Source organism: Ciconia boyciana, chromosome 4, assembly GCF_034638445.1.
Source record: "Ciconia boyciana chromosome 4, ASM3463844v1, whole genome shotgun sequence".
Classification (NCBI taxonomy): Eukaryota; Metazoa; Chordata; class Aves; order Ciconiiformes; family Ciconiidae; genus Ciconia; species Ciconia boyciana.
The window spans coordinates 28,684,272-28,707,710 of NC_132937.1; the positions used below are offsets into that span (position 1 = coordinate 28,684,272).

At 42.4% G+C, this 23,439-nt stretch overlaps 1 protein-coding gene across 1 annotated transcript in view; it reads right to left on the reverse strand.

The window, feature by feature from the left end:
* Positions 1-1,202: 1,202 nt before the first annotated feature.
* CPLANE1 (ciliogenesis and planar polarity effector complex subunit 1) overlaps positions 1,203-23,439 on the reverse strand; it is a 56,919-nt gene continuing 34,682 nt past the window's right edge. Inside the window, 15 exon segments of the mRNA XM_072860898.1 lie at positions 1,203-1,389; positions 1,811-1,980; positions 9,189-9,226; positions 9,228-9,270; positions 9,594-9,708; positions 10,870-10,948; positions 12,051-12,134; positions 12,590-12,651; positions 17,837-17,956; positions 18,837-18,932; positions 18,934-19,410; positions 19,412-19,585; positions 19,781-20,038; positions 20,640-20,832; positions 22,410-22,478. Of these exon segments, the coding sequence (XP_072716999.1) occupies positions 1,249-1,389; positions 1,811-1,980; positions 9,189-9,226; positions 9,228-9,270; positions 9,594-9,708; positions 10,870-10,948; positions 12,051-12,134; positions 12,590-12,651; positions 17,837-17,956; positions 18,837-18,932; positions 18,934-19,410; positions 19,412-19,585; positions 19,781-20,038; positions 20,640-20,832; positions 22,410-22,478 (2,119 nt within the window). The 3' untranslated portion in view covers positions 1,203-1,248.

Genomic DNA, 23,439 nt, shown 5'->3' on the forward strand with positions numbered 1-23,439 from the left:
GCTAATTGTCTCCACGAGGTGGTACCCGACGTACAGTAATGGCTTCAGTACAAAACTCAGATACCAGATTAAGCTCAAGGTCACTGTTTTAATAACAAATCTCACAGGCAAAACATCACCAATCATAGCAGAGCACAGCAAACTGCAAAAACCAACCCCGATCTTTAACATGTACAGCAAAAAAATGAGCATGGTGCAGATCAGGTAAACCAATATCGAGAACACATGAATCAATATCGTGACCGGCAATTATTAACAGATCTAAATTCCTTAATACGCTCTGGTTAATCTGTCATTATCTCAAACCCTTTGAGCCCCACATTGGGCGCCAAAAAGGACTGTTGTGGTTTAGCCCCAGTCGGCAACGAAGCCCCACGCAGCCGCTCGCTCACCCTCCCCACCACCCCCGGTGGGATGGGGGAGAGAATCAGAAGAGCAAAAGTAAGAAAACTCGTGGGTTGAGATAAGAACAGTTTAATAATTGAAATAAAATAATATTATAATAATAATAAATTGTAATGAAAAGGAAAACAATGAGAGAGAGAGAAACAAAACCCAAGGGAAAAAAAAACCCAACAAGTGATACAACCGCTCACCACCCACTGACCGATGCCCAGCCCGTCCCCGAGCAGCGATCGCTGCCCCTGGCCAACTCCCCCAGTTTCTATACCGAGCATGAGGCCATATGGTCTGGAATAGCCCTTTGGGCAGTGTGGGTCAGCTGTCCTGGCTGTGCCCCCTCCCAGCTTCTTGTGCACCCGGCAGAGCAGGGGAAGCTGAAAAGTCCTTGACCAGTGTAAACACCGCTTAGCAACAGCCAAAACATCAGCCTGTTATCAACGTTATTCTCATACCAAATCCAAAACACAGCACTAGAGCAGCTACTAGGAAGAAAATTAACTTTATCCCCGCCAAAACCAGGACAAGTGCTCTTAAAATAGAATAAAACTTTTTATTTTTTTGAGAGGGGCAAAGTAGCTGACCCAGAAGTTCTTGTTTAAGACCATTGGTCTGCATTTACCAACTATATTTAGTTATTGTTGATTTGAAGATGTATGGAAAGCAAATTACATGTTAAGGAACTGAATTTCGTCTAGGCAAGACTGAAAGCAATGAGAGTTTCTGTGCTGCTTAAGAAGACAACCAATGCAAGCCTCAATCATTTTAAGTAGAATAATGATTATTTTAAAAAAATGAAACCAAACACCAGCAACTGTTTGGAAGTGCACAGCAGCTGAGAAATTTTGTTCACTTGTCTTCCACATCTGCTACCATAGCCTCAATTGCATTCCAGTCCAGTTTGCTGAGGATACTTCCCGTGCTTTCAGAAACACCATCAGTGTCGATAATGTTGAGAGGAGAGAAACTCACAAGATGCAGTGCAGAGGCCTATTGGAGGAAAAGAAGATGAACCGAATCATTGTGTATCATTCATGGACAAGACCTCTGTGTAGCCAGTAGAAATGATCCTGCTCTTTTCAAACATGTCCTAATCAAGTTATGTATCTGATCATTCTGCAAGAAATGCAATTTATGTTCCTGTTTACGCACTACCAGTAGTGTCTGTTGCCTAGACAGACAACTTGCCTATATGGCTGTTACAAAGAACATTCATTTTCAAGGCTCACAAGAATGACTTTGCTTGTAAAGACAAAATGTAGCTCTGTTGAATCACCATCATTTCCCTCTGCATCTATCCCACCCACACGTTTTGAATAGAGAACTGCATTTTGAATACAGCAGAAGTAAACGAAGGACCAGTGTTAAATGGCAGGTATCAAATCATTCCTAGAATAAGTAGACATCCTACCTGAAACAAGGAGTCATTAGTATCTTGAAGTATTCTTTGGATATCATCAGGCACAGTCCAAGGACTTACTATGTCTCGATCAGTCTCTTGATCAACACCTTCTGTCTGAACTGCAGTGGCAACATGTAGAGGTTTTTGTTTTGATGTTGTGCCAACTCTGTACTCAGCAGCTGAGGAGAAAACAAGCCAACCATAGCACTGTAACATTTCTTGCTGTTTTCTTTTGACTGTCTTGAAATTTCCCCAAGAACAGAAGCTCCAAGTTCTAAGAAATGAAGCCCTTGTGTAAACACATGTAAAAACAGCGAGCCCTGTTATCTTGAATTGATGTGGGGTTACAGCAAGAAAATGCTGCTGGTCCCTTCCAGCCTCATGCTCTGAACTGTCTTCCCAGGGTGGTAGAACACGAAGTGGAATAGGACTATGCACGGTGCCTACAGCATCCAGGTCCTGTAGTGCAAGTCCCCAAAAAGGGACATTGCTACATTATTTGAGAGAAGAATAAAACTATAAATCCTGGACTTGTGCCTCTTAGAAGACTTGGAACTTCAGTGAAACCCTTAGCAGTGATGGGATATACTGGAGAAACACATACAAGAAGGTGATATGAAAACAGAGATAGATCAACCTATATTTTTAAAAATTATTTTAAAACGAGAATATATGGAAAGGAGGAGGAGAATTACTTTCTAAATGTGAAGAGGTGAGTGATTCAGAAAAATGCCTACCTGCTTACCACTGCTTCTCTCCCTTTCCTGCATTGCCAACTCAAATACATTGACATTTGACTAGCCAAACTGGATCTCAATTATGCCGCTAGTATAATTCTGTTGTAAGGGAGAATGGAATCAACCCACAGTATATCCTACATTTCAGACTGATTCTCTCCTCAATCTTTTTCAGTCTGATCAGAAATTCTGCTCTTGTAATCAAGTCCTGCATCTGTTGATGCATCTGTTGTCAGATTGTTGACAGATGCAGTCCTGCATCTGTTGATTAGGAGGAAATATTTATGTGAGGAAACTCTTTTGTGGATCCAGACCTACACAGACAGGCATAGGGAAAAAGGATCACTAAAATCCTTTTTTTTTTTTTTAAACAGGTTCAGTCATAGATTCTTCCACTCTAACATTATGGCAAAATAATATCTTAAATAGATACTATGGGGAGGGATAACAAAGACAATTCCTACTTTAAAGAAAGAGCTCAGAAAGTAAGCAGCATAGAAAAGTAAGGGAGAGGCACAATACTGCCACGCACCTGGCAGCACAGGTGATTTAAACAGGCTAAAACAATCAGCCCAGCTGACTGCAAGGGACAAGCATATATATTTCTCAGCAGGCAGGTGTGTGGCAGCATGGTGACCACCCAGCAAAAAGCAGTGTCTTCTGTTTCTCCTGAGCTTCTAGCACCTGGTAGAACCAATGCAGCCACACAGACAGAGCTCCTGTCAAAGCATGCAACTACCCAGGTTTCTGGCTGTGGGATGTGTGCGGGGATATTCCTGGAGGTGGAGAGTGATAGCAAGCAAGCTTGTGGGAGGTGTGACCAGATAAATGAACTGCTCTGGTGGCCGAGCTGCAGGAGGAGGTGGGCAGACTGAGGAGTATTTGAGAGTCCAAGATGGAGATTGATCAATGTAGCTGTTCTCTACATGCATGCAAGACAACTCAGTGTGGCCACTACGGAGGCAGGTTGTTGTGGTTTAACCTCAGCCAGCAACTAAGCACCACGCAGTCACTCGCTCACTCCCCCCTGGTGGGATGGGGGAGAGAATCGGAAGAGTAAAAGTGAGAACACTCGTGGGTTGAGATAAAGACAGTTTAATAGGGAAAGCAAAAGCCGCGCACGCAAGCAAAGCAAAGCAAGGCATTCCTTCACTCCTTGCCATGGGCAGGCAGGGGTTCAGCCATCTCCAGGAAAGCAGGGCCCTGTCACACGTAACTGTTACTTGGGAAGACAAAATGCCATAACTCTGAATGTTTCCCCCCCCCCTTTCCTTCTTCTTCCCCAGCTTTATATACTGAGCATGACCCCATATGGTCTGGAATAGCCCTTTGGGCAGTTTGGATCAACTGTCCCAGCTGTGCCCCCTCCCAGCTCCTTGTGCCCCCCCAGCCTCCTCGCTGGTGGGGTGGGGTGAGGAGCAGAAAAGGCCTTGGCTCTGTGCGAGCACTGCTCAGCAGGAACTAAAACATCCCTGTATCAACTCTGTTTCCAGCACAAATCCAAAACATAGCCTCACACTAGCTACTATGAAGAATTAACTGTATCGCAGCTAAAACCAGCACACAAGTCCAGGATCTGTTTTGTGCCAGGAGGAAGGCAGCATTACAAGGGATAAGGAGGGGTGGAAGAAGGTTACAGCACGGAGCTGTAAGAGAAACCTCTCCTTACCCTCTCAGATACCCTTACAGAATAGGTACGAAGCCCTGGGTATGGTAGATGAAGCGCATCATGAGACAGAGGAGGAACCTATGCAAGTAGTCTTGCCAAGGTTAGAGAGACCTTGCAAGAAGATCTGCATTAAGATCAGTGCCAAGAAGAAACAACGGCAAGTTATGGTCATTGGTGATTGCCTCCTATACGGAACGGAAGCACCCATTTGCAGACCGGACACTCTTTTCAAGGAAGTTTGCTGCCTCCCTGGGGCCTGAATTAGGGACGTCACCACAAGACTGAAGATCTTAGTACAACCTTCAGGCTACTATCCATTCCTGCTCTTACATGTGGTTACTAGTGTGACGGATGCACTCGACCTCTTAACCAAACTAGCAGTAGTTTGGTACAGGCTCCAAAGGAGGTAAAGGCCTGAGCCGTGGCCAGGCTAAGAACTCCTCTGGTCCCGATCCATTCTCTGAGAATCCACAAAGCCGCCGAGTAGCATGGAGAGCATTGATGCATATGAGCTTGGAACATCAATCATGTGACTGACACATGAATAGCGGGTGGCTTTTCCAAGACTCACTTATCAAGGAACAAAGAAAGTTGTGGGTACAAGGAGCCTTATGCATATCTTTCCTATTGCATGTAATTTGACTATGAGCCAACCACTTTATCCTATAAATATGACAGCCTAAGTGAGCCTTCTTTAAGCTCTCCCTGCTAGGCAGCGTGGCTGCATGGTGGTGATCTGCCCTTGAGCTGGGACACCTCTCAAGGTTGCTCCTCGAGGCAGAGAGACCTTTTATCAATGGCAGAGCTTTGGTAAGCGACCAATATTGTGCATAACCTTGCAGTATGGTAACTTTGATTTTGTCTTGGTAACTTTGATTGCATGCTGAATTGATAATTTTTGCATATATAATCCCTTAGACATAAACCATTGTCCAAGTCTGAGACTAAGACTGGACCTAGCTGCACCTAAGCTCCATCAGGAGTTTAGAAAGCAAGGGGGTCTACTCTGAACCTCGTGACTCAACAGGAGGGTCCTCCATACCCTTTTGTATCCCCGGTCTCTCTGTGAATCATTTTAACTCGAGTGTAACCCAATTTTCCTTTGTATGTTTCTTCCATGCAGTAATTAATAGAGTGGACCTTGCCACTGAACTTTGTTGTCACACTTTTACAACATCATATTAAAACAACTTTTGCTAATACCTTTGACGGTGATTTTTTTAAGCGAGCTAAATCATTCATTCACAACAACTAGCGATGCCACAACAAAAAGTCTGAGGTCGATCAAAAGAGATTTCAGAGCCCTGGAAAGAATGCTAAAAATTTCAGGAGCACAGGTGGTACAGACCCCCAGTAACAGGGAGAGACTTTGGAAGAAACAGGCGAGCCCAGGATATCAATACCTGGCTCCAGGACCGGTGCCTGCACCAAAACTTTGGGTTTCTAAACCATGGAAGAGTCTTTGAAACACAAGGTATGCTGGGGCCTGACGGGATCCACCTGTCCCGATGGGGAAAACGCATCTTTGGGCATAAGCTGGCGGGACTGATCGAGAGAGCTTTAAACCAGAATCGATGGGGAAAGGGGATACCAACAGGAGAGCTGAAGGTAAGCCAAGGGTTGGCATGGCATCGCCTGAGGGTGGCAATGCTAGTGGGAACATTTACACTGCTCCTGGGAGCACGGAGGGCTCAGGAGTGTATCTGAAATGCTTGTACACCAACACACACAGTATGAGAAAGAAAGAGGATGAACTGGAAGCCTTGGTCCGTTCCCAGAGCTGTGATGTCATTGGTATTAGCGAGACTTGGTAGAATGAGTCCCACGACTGGAGTGCTAGGATGGAGGGCTACAGGCTGTTCAGGAGGGATAGGCAGGGCAGGCGAGGTGGAGGTGTCACACTCTGTATGTAAGGGAGAGGTTTGACTGCACAGCCCTTACAGTTAGGGATGATGTGGTTGAGAGCCTCTGGGTGACGATTAGGGGGGTGGAAAACAAGGGAGATGTCATAGTGGGTGTCTACTATCGATCACCCAGACAGGATGACAGCACTGATGAGTTATTCTATAGGCAATTAGGAGAAATTTCAGGATCGGTAGCCCTTGTCCTTATGGGAGAAGCCCTTGTCCTTATGGGAGATTTCAACTTCCCAGACATCAGCTGGGAATATCATACTGCTGTGACAAGCAAGTCTGGGAAATTCCTGAAGTTTGTGGAAGATTAACTTCTTGTCACAAGTACTCAGGGAGCCAACTAGGAAAGATGCCCTCCTAGACTTGTTTGTGAATAGAGAAGGACTCGTGGGAGATGTGATGGTAGGTGGCTGTCTTGGCCACAGTGATCACAAAATGGCTGAGTTAAAAATTTTCGCTGTAATGAGAAAAAAGGTCAGCAGAGTTGCTACCCTGGATTTCAAGAGAGCAAACTTTAAGCTACTCAGGGAGCTACTTAGCAGAGTACCCTGGGAATCTGCTTTTGAGGGCTCAGGGGTCCATGAGTACTGGTCAGTTTTGAAGAACCACCTTTTAAAAGCACAAGAGCAGGCAACCCCATTGTGTCAAAAGTCAAGCAAGCGGGGCAGAAGACCAGCTAGGCCGAACAGGGAACTCCTCGTGGAGCTCAAGAGGAAAAAGAAATGGTACGATCTCTGGAAGCGAGGTCAGGCTTCGCAGGAAGATTACAGAGCCGTGGTTCGCACATGCAGGGAGAAGACACGAAAGGCCAAAGCTCAATTAGAGTTGGAACTGGCCAGCGTTGTGTCAGACAACAAGAAGGGCTTTTAAAGTATGTTAATAGCATACTTTTTCTAAGGAAAACATTGGACCAATACTTGTTGAAGATGGTCACCTGACTAATAGGGATGAAGAAAAAGCAGAGGCATTCAATGCTTTTTTTGCCTCAGTCTTTAATAATACTGATAGATCTTGGGCTGCCCGGTCCTCTGAGTCGGAGGACCATGACTGTGGGAGCACTGGCTTTCCATTTGTGGACGCTGAAATTGTAAGGGACCAGCTACATCAGCTGAATGTTCACAAGTCCATGGGGCCTGATGGGATTCATCCCAGAGTACTGAAGGAGCTAGCAGATGTTACAGCAGGACCCCTCTCGATCAGGTCTTGGGAGTCTGGGGAGGTCCCTGCTGACTGGAAGCTAGTCAATGTTATCCCAATTTACAAGAAGGACGTGAGGGAAGACCCAGGGAACTACAGACCTGTTAGTCTAACCTCAGTTCCTGGGAAAATTATGGAGAAGATCATACTGGGTACTACTGAAAGGCATTTAAAGAACAATGCAATCATCAGGCACACTCAACATGGGTTCACAAAGGGAAAGTCCTGTTTGTCCAACTGAAAGTTGGACCTGAAAGTCCAACTAATTTGATATCCTTCTATGATAAGGTCACACGCCTAGTGGATGAAGGGAAGGCAGTGGATGTAGTTTCTCTGGATTTTAGGAAGGCTTTTGATACTGTCCCTCACAGCATCCTTCTGGACAAGTTGACCAACTGTGAGATGAGCAGGTACACGGTGCGCTGGGTGAAGAACTGGCTGGACGGCAGGGCTCAAAGGGTTGTAGTGAATGGGGCTACATCTGGCTGGTGACCGGTCACCAGCAGTGTTCCTCAGGACTCAGTCCTAGGGCCAGTTTTGTTCAATATTTTTATCAATGATCTGGATGCAGGAGTTGAATGCACCCTTAGCAAGGTTGCTGATGATACCAAACTGGGAGGTGCAGTTGACTCTCTCAGGGGACAAGAGGCCTTGCAGAGGGATCTGGATAGATTGGAGCATTGGGCAATCCATTAACGGCATGAAATTTAACAAGAACAAATGCCAGATTCTGCACCTGGGACGGAGTAACACCAGGCACAAGTATAAACTGGGAGAGGAGTGGCTGAGAGCAGCCCTGCAGAAAGGGATCTGGGGGTGCTGGTCGGCAGCAGGCTCAATAGGAGTCAGCAGCGTGCCCTGGCAGCCAGGAGGGCAAACCGCATCCTGGGGTGCATCAAACACGGCACAACCAGCCGGTCAAGAGAGGGGATTATCCCACTGTATACAGCATTGGTGCAGCCTCACCTTGAGTACTGTGTGCAGTTCTGGGCCCCACCATTTAAGAAGGATGTGAAGGTCCTTGAATGCATCCAGAGGAGGGCAACAGAGCTGGTGACAGGGCTGGAAGGCATGTCCTGTGAGGAGCGGCTGAGGGCTCTGGGGTTGTCTAGCTTGGAGAAAAGGAGGCTGAGGGGCGACCTCATTGCTCTCTACAGCTTCCCGAGGAGGGGAAGGGGAGAGGGAGGTGCTGATCTCTTCTCCCTGGGATCCAGTGGCAGGACATGTGGGAATGGTTCAAAGCTGCGTCAGGGGAGGTTCAGACTTGACATTAGGAAGCGTTTCTTTACCGAGAGGGTGGTCAAACACTGGAACAGGCTTCCTGGAGAGGTGGTCGATGCCCCAAGCCTGTCAGTGTTCAAGAGGCATTTGGACAATGCCCTTAATAACATGCTTTAACTTTTGGTCAGCCCTGAAGTGGTCAGGCAGTTGGACCAGATGATCATTGTAGGTCCCTTCCAACTGAACTATTCTAGTCTACTTGTGTACTGTACTGCTAACTAACTCTCCTCTGTGGGTTTTAGCTGAAAGAAAGAATCCAGTCCTCTGTCTCTCATGACTTCATAATGCCTGTTTCAGGAAATCACTGAAATCCAGCACATTTGCTTCAGTAATCTTGGAACTGTCATCTGACTAAAACCTTTCAGGAGGTAAACAGAGGTGATTGATTAAAATATTTCACAAGTTTCTAATGAAAAGGATTTTTATGTCCGGGGAAAAATGATTTTTATTCTTCTAAGCTAATGCTGTATTTGAGGTCTGTGTTGCATAAATTCTACCCAGGATGTATTCCAAAATGTGTTCTCTGTGTCTTATTTTTCCCCTGTATTATGTAGCTGAAGAGCACTATGTCATTGCTCTTTGTAACTTACAGTGTCTAGAATTAACAGGATAGTTTGCAGCATTTCTTTCTTCCTCTGGCAGTACTTTTCTGTAGGAGCAGAGAGGCATTTCCTGGAAAGACAAAGAAAGCATTTCCAGCATTAGGTGCTGTAGATCAAATTTACTCAAAAGATGCTTCAAAATTTCCATCTATGAGCTTGCTTCCTGGATTACACAGTATTCTTGCTATGGCAAATTAAGCTACTTTGGATTTAGAAAGAGATGACAAGGAAAGGTAACTTTCATAATTTAACAGGCCAATGATAGCATAGTTGCAAAATCCTCAGGACAGGAATCCTTCAGGACTGTGAGTCTGACTCCTCCCTCCCAAAATCCGATAGTAACTTGAACAAGATCTTCAGTACGTGCCTTCATTAAGAAAGTTCTGTTCTTACCCCTGGACTGTGTTAAACCAAGAGTTAGGGTGAAACAGTGTCCTTTTTGACCAAAGCTGGGTTTGGCAGAAATTCCGTTCCTTTCTGACAAAATGTGACTATTCGGATGCCCTCTACAAGGAAAAAACCCAAATAATTACCACTGTCTACCACATACCATTCCTCCACACAACTTAGATCTAACAGCGCTTACTCAGACAAGGCAAAAAGGCCACAGGAATCACCTTCAGCCCACTTAGCTGAGAATCACACGCTGCTTGTGGGGCCAATAAGCCTCAACAGAATCAGAACTGCTGGGAATCACAGTGAAGACATATCAAATTGGCTTACAAAGAACCAGTTTAGGCCCAACAAAACTTATTAGTTAGAAGTTACTGCCACTCCTAAGGTGGCTTTCTGCATGACATTCCTTAGCGCTTCTGATTCTAGCAGGGATGATGTGATTAAACTGCCCTTGGACAGCACCAGCAGACTCTGTACAGCACTGACTACATTCAGTTTGATGCTCTATCCTGGAACTTTACCTATTAAAAAGAGATGCAGAAATATTTAAGTCTGGAAGTTACAGGATTATATGAAGTACCCAATTCCTCCTATTATTCTGGAAAACATAAAATTGTATGTAGAAGAAGAAAAAGTATACTGCAATATACACCTGGATTATATATACATATGACATTAACACCATCAAGACGAATGTATTTACCAATTTGTAATACTCAAATACCATCATCTCCTCAAAAGATAATAAGCACAAAGCGCAAAAGAAAGAACAAATAAAATCGTACATAATGAAAAAAATTAGAAAGGAAGAAAGTAAATCTAGAGTTTGCTGAACACTAATTTATGTAGTCTATATGCATGAACAGTAGTATTTTATTTGCTTCTTGCTTGTTACTATTGAGATTGCTTGTTACTATTGTTACTTGCTTGTTACTGTTGAGATTATTAACTGTGTTACTGGCTATAGTCCAGGTACCTGATTGCTGCTGAGAGGAATGGGTTTTGACATTGATTACAGCTCTAACTCTAGAGTTGGCTCATTCAGTGCACCAAAAGCCATTTTTAAGCCTCCCTTCAAGATTTGCACTAGTGGTTGTAAGACAACTGGTATAGGAACTCAAGACCCCTCTTATCCAGACAAAGCATATCTTTGATTCTGCCAGAATCTCTCAAACTAACCCTATACCAACTAGCGCTACAAATTGCAGACAAATGTGAAGTGTGGTAGAAACACCAATACATCAGAGCAGGGTTAATGCTTAAAGTTCTTATCCTTAGTAGATGTAATACACCATTTTCTATACTCTTGAGGTGATCTCGTCCTGGACAATGGTCTATGTTCGTGTATTGGGTTTGCGTGGCAAGGTTTTAGTAGCGGGGGGGCTACAGGGGTGGCTTCTGTGAGAAGCTGCTAGAAGCTTCCCCTATGTCTGATAGAGCCAATGCCAGCCAGCTCCAAAACGGACTCACTGCTGGCCAAGGCTGAGCCAATCAGCGACAGTGGTAGCGCCTCTGTGAGAACAGATTTAAGAAGGGGGGAAAAAAACCTGCACAGGAACCAGCAGCAGCCAGGAGAGAGGAGAATATGTGAGAGAACCAACTCTGCAGGCACCAAGGTCACTCAAAAAGGAGGGGGAGGAGGTGCTCCAGGCACCAGAGCAGAGATTCCCCTGCAGCCCGTGGTGAAGACCATGGTGAGGCAGGCTGTCCCCCTGCAGCCCGTGGAGGTCCATGGTGGAGCAGATATCCACCTGCAGCCCATGGAGGACCCCATGCTGGAGCAGGTGGATGCACCCAAAGGAGGCTGTGACCCTGTGGGAAGCCCGCACTGGAGCAGGCTCCTGGCAGGACCTGTGACCCCATGGAGAGAGGAGCCCACGCTGGAGCAGTCTGTTCCTGAAGGACTGCACCCCATGGAAAGGACATGTGGAAAGGACCCACGCTGGAGCAGTTTGTGAAGAACTGCAGCCCGTGGGAAGTACTCATGTTGGAGAAGTTCATGGAGGACTGTCTCCCGTGGGAGGGACCCCACGCTGGAGCAGGGGAAGAGTGTGAGGAGGAAGGAGTGGCAGAGACGGCATGTGATGAACTGACCGCAACCCCCATTCCCCGTCCCCCTGTGTCGTTTGGGGGAGGAGGTAGAGAAATCGGGAGTGAAGTTGAGCCCAGGAAGAAGGGAGGGGTGGGGGGAAGGTGTTTTAAGATTTGGGTTTATTTCTCATTATCCTACTTTGATTTGACTGGTAATAAATTAAATTTATTTCCCCAAGTCGAGTCTGTTTTGCCCGTGACGGTAATTGCTGAGTGATCTCTCCCTGTCCTTATCTCGACCCACGAGCCTTTCGTCATATTTTTCTCCCCCTCTCCAGTTGAGAAGGGGGAGTGATAGAGCGTCATGATGGGCACCTGGCATCCAGCCAAGGTCAACCCACCACAGTTCATTTGCAGGTAACAAACACCACTGTTTCAGATAACATTTCATTAATCAGAGAAAGTGCTTGTGATACTCTCATACTGTGATGTTCAGATAACATGGCTCTGTGGAGAAAGGAAGCATAATATTACATATTAAGTCATGCTACCACTCATTTAATTGCAGCTGGCTTGTGAGGCTTGTAAGGCTACATGGTAACCAGAATAGAAGAACACATTTTTGCAATTTCAGAGAACATACATACACTAACCCTTTTAAGATCATTAGCAAAAAGCTAAAACATTTATTAACAATGGGTTTGACAGAATGAATGAGTCAATGTTGAAAAAAAAAGAAAAAGAAAAAAAGATATTTGGAAAGTAAAAAATACAGACAAAAGATGAAAAATGTTCAGAGTTTTCCTAAACGGTAAAGCAAACATGAATTATTTATGCTTTTGGTTGAAATGCAATTTATATCTGAAGTTTCACAGACAAGATAGTTAAAACTACCTCTTCCTTAAGACTGGAAGATTAACATATAAATAAGAATACCACAAGTTACATTTATAGCAACTTACTTGTCTTTTTCTTCTTTCTTCTTCTGGAAGAATTTTATATCCTTTGAAGTAAGACTACAGTGCTGTGCAAGAAAGTATAACAATCATTAATTTATTCTGTATTGTGGTCTCATTCCAATCTCTCACTCTCAAAATGTAGATCTATTTGACTTGAAAGTTACTGTTTAAGACGCTCTCCAGAATGAAAAACAATATGAAAGCATATGGCCCTACCAGGAGATTCAGTTAGGATTGTCTTTATAAACTTCCAAGCTCTAAAAATATACTGAAAGCATGCAGTCACACCTTCCATAGCTCATATGCTTAAAATATTAACATTCCTAAGGAGATGCCTTCACTGTCAAGCTCAAAGTTTCAAATGGCCTCACCTTCTGTTTCCTAAAAATCAGTGTCTTTCCTAACAATAACTAATTTTAAAAAATGAGCAAGGTTGCACTTTGAGCTGAGTTTGCTAGAGTACAATCTGAATTTTGTAATGCTTTTTTTAAATAAAAAAACCAAAAAAGCTGAGAATCCCTCCATCTAATGATTTCAGGAGAAAAGCCTATAACAAAAGCATCAAGTATATATTAATGGGTTGGCAACACAGGAGAGGGAGAGAAGCAGGCCTAAGCAGATATAACCATTTTTCCTGTATCACTTTTCTCTACATATGTACAAAAGAGCAGCCTGGGACAACTCTGAAAGACTGATTAAAAACAGGGGAAGGGAAATACTGTATTTCATAGATGAGATGGCACTTGCCTTGGTGGGGTTGTGGGAGTGTGATAGAATCGATCTGCCAGGCCTCCCCATATTGATATGTCAGCCATCGCCCTCCATACCACAGAGGCTTTAACCGCTTGGCTTGCTTGATTGCAGCACATTTCACATTCCTGGATAACCTGTGCAATAGTGTCCATGGTCAAGTCCACCCCTCGATCACGAGCCCATCTATATGTTGCATCTCTTCCTTGATGGCCTGAGGTGTCATGGGCCCACTGAGCTATAAATAGCACCCTGGTGCTTTCTGCCAGAGGCTCCAGGTAGGGCCATTCTCCCCGGCTGCAGTGTAGAGCACATTTACATCTTGCCCTGCCTGGACTGGCCCAAGGGCTACTGCATGAACTATCTCCCGTTTAATTTGTTCAAAGGCTTCTCGTTGCTCAGGGCCCCATTTGAAATCATTCTTCTTCCAGGTCACTTGGTAGAGAGGGCTTACGATCAGACTGTAATTTGGAATATGCATCCTCCAAAAACCCACAGCACCCAAGAAAGCTTGTGTTTCCTTTTTGCTAGTTGGTGGAGACATGGCTGTTATTTTGTTGATCACATCCATTGGGATCTGACGACGTCCATCTTGCCATCTTATTCCTAAAAACTGGATCTCCTGTGCAGGTCCCTTGACCTTACTTTGTTTTATGGCAAAACCAGCTTTCAGGAGGATCTGGACTATTTTCTTCCCTTTCTCAAAAACTTCTTCTGCTGTATTGCCCCACACGATGATGTCATCAATGTATTGCAGATGTTCTGGAGCTTCACCCTGTTCCAGTGCAGTCTGGATCAGTCCATGGCAAATGGTAGGGCTGTGTTTCCACCCCTGGGGCAGTCGATTCCAGGTGTACTGGACGCCCCTCCAAGTGAAAGCAAACTGTGGCCTGCACTCTGCTGCCAAAGGGATTGAGAAGAACGCATTAGCGATATCACTTGTGGCATAGCATTTGGCTGCTTTTGACTCCAGTTCATATTGAAGTTCCAGCATGTCCGGCACGGCAGCACTCAGCAGTGGCGTGACTTCATTCAGGCCACGATAGCCTACTGTTGGTCTTCACTCTGCATTAGACTTTCTCACTGGCCATATGGGACTGTTGAAGGGTGAGCGAGTCTTGCTGATCACTGATCACTCCTTGGCTCTCCAGTTGACGAATCAGCTTATGGATGGGAATCAGGGAGTCTCAGTTGGTGCGATATTGCCTCCGGTGCACCGCTGTGGTAGCAATTGGCACCTGTTGTTCTTCAACCCTCAGCAACCCCACAACAGAAGGGTCCTCTGAGAGACCGGGCAGGGTAGACAGCTGTTTAATTTCCTCCGTCTCCAAGGCAGCTATACCAAAAGCCCACCGGTACCCTTTTGGGTCCTTGAAATACCCTCTCCTGAGGTAGTCTGTGCCAAGGATGCACAGAGCCTCTGGGCCAGGCACAATGGGGGGCTTTTGCCACTCATTCCCAGTTAGGCTCACTTTGGCCTCCAATACAGTCAGCTGTTGGGATCCCCCTGTCACTCCAGAAATACAGATGGGTTCTGCCCCTGTATAGCTTGATGGCATTAGGGTGCACTGTGCACCGGTGTCCACTAGAGCCTTATACTCCTGTGGGTCTGATGTGCCAGGCCATCGAATCCACACAGTCCAGTAAACCCGGTTGTCCCTTTCCTCCACCTGGCTGGAGGCAGGGCCCCTCTAGTCCTGGTCATGGTATTCATTACCTACTTCTTGTACATATGAGTCAGAAGTCCCTTCATTAAAATCAGGAGTAAGATCAGCCCTTTTACTGTGTCTGGGGAACTGTCCACTGGAAACCGGAGCAGCAGTTTTCCTGGAAGAACCTCCTTTGGTGATTGTTTTTCCTTGCAACTCACGTACCCGTGCCTCTAGGGTTGAGGTAGGTTTTCCATCCCATTTCCTCATGTCCTCTCCGTGGTCACACAGGTAAAACCACCGGGTGCCCCGTGGTGTGCACCCTCTATATCCTCTCTCTTGAGCAGAGGAATGCTGACTCCTAATAGCTGAGATGATAGATATTGGTCCATACAGGTGGGGAGTAGGACATATGCTATTTGAATTGTTGGACCTCCCGGGACAGTTTCTCCACAGCTGAGACGAGGGAGGAAGAGAGACTTTCTTAGTATTCCTGGAGTTGGCCAGCCAATTCATTCACTGTTGGTCCTTCTCCATCTTTCCAGGTCAGTACTGCCAATGAGTTGGCATATAACGCTGGTGTGCTCCATACAAACTTCCGCCACATGGGTCATGTGCACTGGACTTCATCTGGATCTTTGGGTAACTGCTCGTTGTCCAGGTCACCATAGGTCACCTCCAGCACGGCTAATTCCCTCAGGTACTGGATACCTCTCTCCATGGTGGTCCACTTGCCTGGGCGATATACAACATCTTCCTTGAAGGGATATCTTTCCTTCATAGCTGACAGGAGTCGCCTCCAGAGGCTGAGGGCTGGTTCCCCTTTTCCAATAGCTTTGTCAATGCCCCCTTCCCTAGAAAGGGATCCCAGCTGTTTGGCTTCCTTACCCTCTAATTCCAGGCTACTGGCCCCACTATCCCAGCACTGGAGCAGCCAGGTGACAATGTGCTCGCCTGGGCGACGGCTAAAATCTTTTCGCATATCTCGCAGCTCACTCAGGGATAGGGATCAGGTGGTTTCCATCTCATTTATAAGTTCTTCTTCTCTTCCTCAAGAGCTATTATAATTAGCCTGGAGGAGAAGGGGAAGATGGAAGAAGTTGTCCCCCCATAGTTTGGCTCTCTGAGAAAAGGTAAAAAGTGTAATTATCAATAATTCCCGATATATGGCTCCCGAAACACAGAGGTGACGGCAACGGTGAGTACAAGGACAAGATCCATTTCATGAACAACAGCTTTATAATAGCATAAGCCAGTGTCACACAATACAGCAAAGTGATATCTTTAATCCATCTCCCAGAGGTGATAAACAGCACACAAATACTGATAAAGAGTATATATGGCAAGTAAGGTGTTACATTACACAACTCTGAGAACAAGTAAATCGACATTGTGACCAGCAACTACTAAACTAATATAATGAATGCTTATAACAAATTTCTTTAACACGCTCTGGTCAGATCTGTCATTATCTCAACCCTTCGACCCCACGTTGGACGCCAAAAAGGACTGTCGTGGTTTAACCCCAGCCGGCAGCTAAGCACCACGCAGCTGCTCGCTCACTGCCCCCCGGTGGGATGGGGGAGAGAATCAGAAGAGCAAAAGTGAGAAAACTCGTGGGTTGAGATAAAGACAGTTTCATAATTGAAATTAAATATAATAATAATAATAATAATAATAATAAAAGAAAACAAGAGAGAGAGAGAGGAACAAAACCCGGGGGGGGTAAACAATTGATGCTACCGCTCACCACCCACCGACCGATGCCCAGCCAGTCCCCGAGCAGCAATCACTGCCCCCGGCCAACTTCCCCCAGTTTCTATACTGGGCATGAGGCCATATGGTATGGAATAGCCCTTTGGGCAGTGTGGGTCAGCTGTCCTGGCTGTGCCCCCTCCCAGCTTCTTGTGCACCCGGCAGAGCAGGGGAAGCTGAAAAGTCCTTGACCAGTGTAAACACCGCTTAGCAACAGCCAAAACATCAGCGTGTTATCAACATTATTCTCATACTAAAATCCAAAACACAGCACTAGAGCAGCTACTAGGAAGAAAATTAACTCTATCCCAGCTGAAACCAGGACAGTGGATAACTGAGCAGAATGACCAGGAAGAAAGGGAAGCCAGCTACTGTTTTCTGTTGTAAAACTGGATCCAGAAGGCTAACAGCAGTTAACAGTTAAAAATATGTATGTCAGACCATTTTATTTAATGTGTAAAATCATTTCAGTTTTGAAGTTTTCAGTCTGTTGCTTTACATTGTTCATATGGTAACTCTTCAAAAACTTTCTGGTGATAGCTGGCCTCAGTAGATGACTCCTAGCAGCAGTTACATGTACTTGTTCAAAAACAGTGGTTTGCAAATAGGAGAAATAACAAATGCACATAGGCAATAGCAGCATGTACATTAACAGGTCCGTTACCTGTAACTAGAAAGCAACTTTGGATGCTTCTGCAGCTTTTGCATAAAGTAGATCTAACAGGCACTACCAAAGCCAGAGTAAATGCCTGAAATTAACTAATAAAAAGGCTTTCATTCATTTTGAAAATGAATGCCTAGATTTTTATGTAAGTTCCACCTTGACAGTGCCCTTTTTTGGTAGGAGTTTAAAGTAAACAAATTTTCAACAAAACCAGTGTCAAAATACATACCTATCACATAGATCTCCACATATGTGAAAGCCTGAAACAGGAACAGCCTTTGTTAATAAAAATCTTGTGCTTGTACACAAGCTAATAATACATATGTTAAATACTCTATGGGATAAAATACAGAAATATATCAACCTGAATATGTTGACATTAAAAATAAATGCATATTGTACATATTGCATATTGTAAAATGCATATTGTACAGTTTTTAGTAACTGGAAAGGTTCAGTTTGGTCTCGCCCAAAGGAAGTATTGGACACAGTATGATGCTGGTGGCATTGCTCAAATGCAATGAGATCTTGAAGTGGAATGAGTTTTGGTGCCTGAAAGTGTTCAGAGAAAGAAGCAAAAATGAAACAATGATAAAGGAAACAGAAAGGGGTACCCCAGTCACATTGGATGCACAGAGCAGGTCCAGTTTGGATCTCAGTTATACAAACACAACTCCTGTAGCAATTTGTGGAGAAAGTGAAAATGTAGTATTAACAGCATCAGACCAGAATCTCAGCTAATGTGTACATATGTAAACTATTTCCTGAAAGTAACCTAAAAGACATGAATTTTCTCCACAGAACGTATTTCACTAATATTTGCATTTCTAATGTAGGTAGTTGAGGATGAAACTAGGAACTGTGCAATGTAGACAAGGACAGAAAGCAGCAGCTTTCAAGGAAAAACATTTCCATTCTTTTCAACTGTAATGGGCCAGCATATGAGAGTCTATCAGAACAACATTTCTCAAAACATCAAGTTCTCAACATCCAGGAGATAAGGTTTTCTTACCAAGCCTTTCAGCATTCCATTTCTGCCCTTTCAAAAGAGGATTTCTTACTGCATTCTTTGTATTTCTGTAAATAATTCTATTTAAATTTCTGTAAAAACAGAACTGTTTTTTACCATATAAATATTATCCAGTATTTTAGATAGTAAATTCCTTACATTCATTATTAATGGGCTGAACGTTGATGAACTATGAAATGTGGAATCAATCTAAGGTTGCTAAAAACATTTCCAAGCTTGCAGCCCATCTCATATTGACATGCCAATAAGAAGGTACCATAGTTCCAGATCCCTTCTGGTAGCTGTGCTGAACACTTCCAAATTCCATACTCTGGAAACATTAACTTATTTTTGATTAATAAGAAACCATGAAACTGAAAAAATCCCTGCAACTTAGAAAAATATATTATTAAAATCCAGTACCTTCTTTTTTTGAGGTAAATTAGCATGGAGGAGTGATATTCCTGTGTGCTGTAGTGTTTCTCTGCAGTCAGTCTCCTTTGTTACAGGTTTAACAGGTAATTAAAGTAGTGATTGGCTGTCTTACAACTGGTGGAAGTCTAGGTACTGGGTCAAGTTGCAAGTGCAATAGTGGAATACCAGCAGGGTTCTGGGTAATCAGTGCTTTGTCCATATTCACATTTGCAGAGAACTGCTGTCGAGGTGCAACTTCTTGCTGTCCTTCATGCTGATCTAGATTCAGGTGTTTGGGAGGTCCCTTATGCACAGTTTCTGCCCATCTTTTCTCTTCCTCATGCATTTGCCTTGGGATCTCAGGGTCATATCTACTCATGCTCAAATGTGCTGTTGACTTACTCTTTCTTGGTGTGTATGATGATTGATGGTTCCATAAGGAATCTGATGAACTCCAAGCTACTCGTGGTACTGGGGGTGGTCTAGCAAAAGCTGATGACATTTCTCTTGCATGTAAAAATGCCGGTTTGAAACGATAACCTGATTCAAGCTTAAGCAAAGGAAATCCATTTGAGTAATTCAGGTTTTTTTTCAATAGGGATAAGCTTGGGTGTTTTCTGGATGTCTGAGGAAGGAGCTAGGAGATGAAGTGGTTTAGCAGGTGATGAAGAATACAAATCTTGAGACAGTGGCATAAATCCTGTTTCTCTGCTGTGGCTTTCTAATAGGCTTAAGGAAACATTCACATTCAGATGATTCTAAATCAGAAAAGCAAACAAAAGAGCATTTGCAAGTACCTTGAAACAGCAACCATGCACTAAAATATGCACAAAAATGGTATAAATCTTTTTTGTCTACAGCAATCGTTACAAAAACATTTCCTAATTTAACAGGACAGATAACTTATCAGATATACAGAACAGTCTTCATAAATTACACTTTGATATACCTACTTTTATATGGCCATTGTTCCTTTCATCTCTTAAACTATTCCTTGGTTGAAAATCAGAGCTCTTTTGACCAGTTTTTCCTTTATCTTCTTGAGTGGGCAGTTGTGTTTTTAGAGGGCCATTGCCTTTGGCAGTGTGTGCAGGCTGGCTTCCTTCCAGGTGAACGGATTGATACTGTTGCAAAATTTGTTGCACATTTGGCAGGTTGGCAAAGGATGACTGCACTACTTGCATTAAACACATGAAGTTGATTTGCTGTAGCTGGATACACACACACAAAGTTAACACTGTAAAAACCTTTAACAGGGATCTTAGCAAAAATTCTGTCTAGGCTATGTTATAACTGTTCATTATCCTGTTAATATAGGTGACAAAATAAACAACATCCCAAAGTTTCAATAATGATTCATTTGTATTATTTTTATTGTAGTGGACTTTCTTTTAAGATACATTAAATACCTGCCACAGACAGGTTATGCTAAAGCAAGACAAATTCCTTCACTTTTTTGTGAAATTTAAGTAAATGTAAGGTCGCATAGAATTGTCTCTATGTACTAAGAAAAATTAAATCCTAGTATAGCTGCAAAGTTATTACAGCTTCAGAATTTTTCCTATACTATTAGAGCACACTGCATTATGTGAAGTAAAACATACTCAAACTTTTATTATTATATTACTCATTTTCTTGAGTCAAAAGCAAGAGTTAAGTCTAAAATAAGTTTTCACAGTAGTTACGGGGCACTGGAAATCTCTTTTAAAAATAACAAAACACAGAATACGTTTAAAACAGTAACTATCCCCATTGTTTTAAATTGCATAGTTTATACTGTGAATGCTATTTTCAATAATGAGATGCTCTCACCTGAACTAACTTAAACATTTCATCTTGGAGCATCTGCCTGACAGTTTCTGATGTGTTTAGTTTATCTTCTGTAGGGACTTCTTTCTTGACGTCTTGCTTCTTTGCACAAATGGAAGTATTGGAGGCAACACTTGACATAGTTGACACAACAGTCTGAGAAGGCTGACCATCACTTAGAGAAGTCTCTATATTACTTAAGACCAGAAGGAAAAGAACAAAAGTATTAAAAACATTTGTAGTTCCGAACACCTATACTAGGTTGTCTTAAATCAATCCAGCAAATTTTAAAGACATCTTAATTTTTCTAAAGCATAATTAATTTGTGGGAACAATTTAATAATTAACACTGCACAATCTTCATTGGAGAGCATGTATGACATCTTTTTCCTAATGATTCCTAATATACTGAATGAAAAACAGTAGTAAAGACATAAGCTCTATCTGATTTTTTTAGTCACAGGGGTATCCGAAATGTTATCTTTGCTAGATACAGGCAGAAACCAATGATTTGACAGAAAGAGGGCCTTTTAGTCATAAAACCAAACAGGTGATGGTAAATGGATAAGGACATTATTAGCTGAAATAAGAGAGATGTCAGATTTACTTTCACTTAAATTATTAAATGCACCTTTATCTATTTGGAATTAAAAATCAACAACAAAATTTCAGATCAGAAAACAATTAAAATTAAAATAACATGTACCAGATGATCAATATATTGAATTTTCCAATTACTCACAGAGATAATTAGATCTTATAGTAGGTAAAGACTGTTAAGTAGATGAAGTACTTAAATGAAGGAGAGAGGGTTAGTATTTACATGAAGTTATAAAGAAACTGAAGGACTTTATCTATATCAACAGAAATTGACCCAAAAGACATTTCTCTATTTAAGAAAAATGCTGACACTGCTACAGGTACAGGCAACCTTTGGAGGATTTTTCACAACTGAATAGGATGGTCTCCAAACATATGAAGAAATAAAACAGAAGTGTAAAGCAATGGCTAATGAGTAATATTGGAAAGGTTTTGGATATGTAATAGGTGTGAGGGGCACAGGAAATCTTTTGGAAGACAATTAGAATGTGTAAGCATGGCACGAAACCCTAAAGTTGGAGAAAGGTTTTTTTAAAAAAGCTGGCATGAAAAACTCAAGAAGGAAATGAGACTAGAGACACATGAAAATGGGATCTGAAGGGATGTGTACTTCAGATCTTCCTCTAAACTGAAAAACCCCTCATATTATAGAGGACTGTTCTAGAAGTGAAAGCCAGAGATGGACTCCTGACCCCTTTTCCCAATTCCAACCTTCTCCCTGTTTATAGAAATATTATGTATATGTTTATGCGTATCTAGCAGTTGCTGTAGGACATATACATTTTAATAATTTTATTTAAAATTAATATAAGTTTATAATGTTCTTGTTTAGGTGTTTTATGTAACAATGTATCTTCCATAGTAATATTATACAATTATAATGATTCTGTCTGGAACCAGAAAACAAAAGTATCACTTCTCTTGAAATTTGGAAGCTCTGAATTAATATGTTTGATTCCTGTGATATTCTGGTCAACATGCAAGAGTACATGATCCTCAAGAATTACAGTACGAAGAGGTTTCAGAAAAGGCTACTTAGTACTACAGTTTGCAGGTACAATATACTATACCTGCAAATATTTTGTACTCAAATCTACACATGTTACTTGAGACTGAGAATTTAATAGGGGTAGTCTATTTTTCATTATATACAACATTATAGATTTATCTTACCTGGGAACTTCTGCATCTTGTTCTAAAGAAAATGAGTGAGAAATGGTGCTAGTAACAACCTCAGTCATGCTATAAAGAAAGAAAAAAAAATTACTATTGTAAATACTACAATAATTTCTTGCAGTGTTTATTTTCATTTTATGTACATTTATATACATATATATGTGTGTATAAATATAACCTCCTGAAACCATATTTTAATTAGTATGAGATAAAATACCTGAAAGCCACCTGATCAGAGCTATACTGACCTGCATTGCTTCAATTACTGCATTACACTGCAATTTGAGCTGGCAAATATTGACATTCATGCTTTGTCTCCCTAGCAATCAGAAACTGACTCAAACAAAAGCACTGAAAAGGTTCTGGCTATTCAACACAAACAGCAGGCAAAAAAGAGGTTGAGTGACAAAAGGAGAGAAAATTCAATTTAAGCAATACTGTTAATCTGATTAAAATCTGCATTCCTAAAAAAGAAAAGCCAGTATCATAAGAAATCTTTGAGGGACATCTTATGTGCAGTTATTTTTGTTTCTTTCAAAACAAAAATATATCCGTTTAAAATAGTAGTGAATTCTAAGTCTTTTAAAAATTAGGCCATTTTAAAGTTTTTAACAAACATTGTACATACACAGGAATATTTATTTATATGCCATCACAATTAAGAAGATTTTCTAAATATTAAGACATTCAGGCACTGTATATCAGAGGAAAAGGTTTCATTATTACAAACAAATTTGGTGGATTCAAGAAGAAAGCTAACTGAAATAATAAAAATAGACAGATTTTTTTCTATCATTAAAACAAATGAAAAAAATCTCAAAACACCAAGAGTCCTCATGGTAAAGAACCCTGTGTTCACAGAATATAGAGTTTCTTCTCTTGAAAAACTTCAGAGAAATCAAACTGAGCAGTAATCTATTCAAACAGATGATGTGACGATCAGGTTTATGGACTTTTTCTATAATTTGATATACATTGCATTATAAATGTAGAGATACTTTAAAACATAAAATTTTAAAAAAGATCA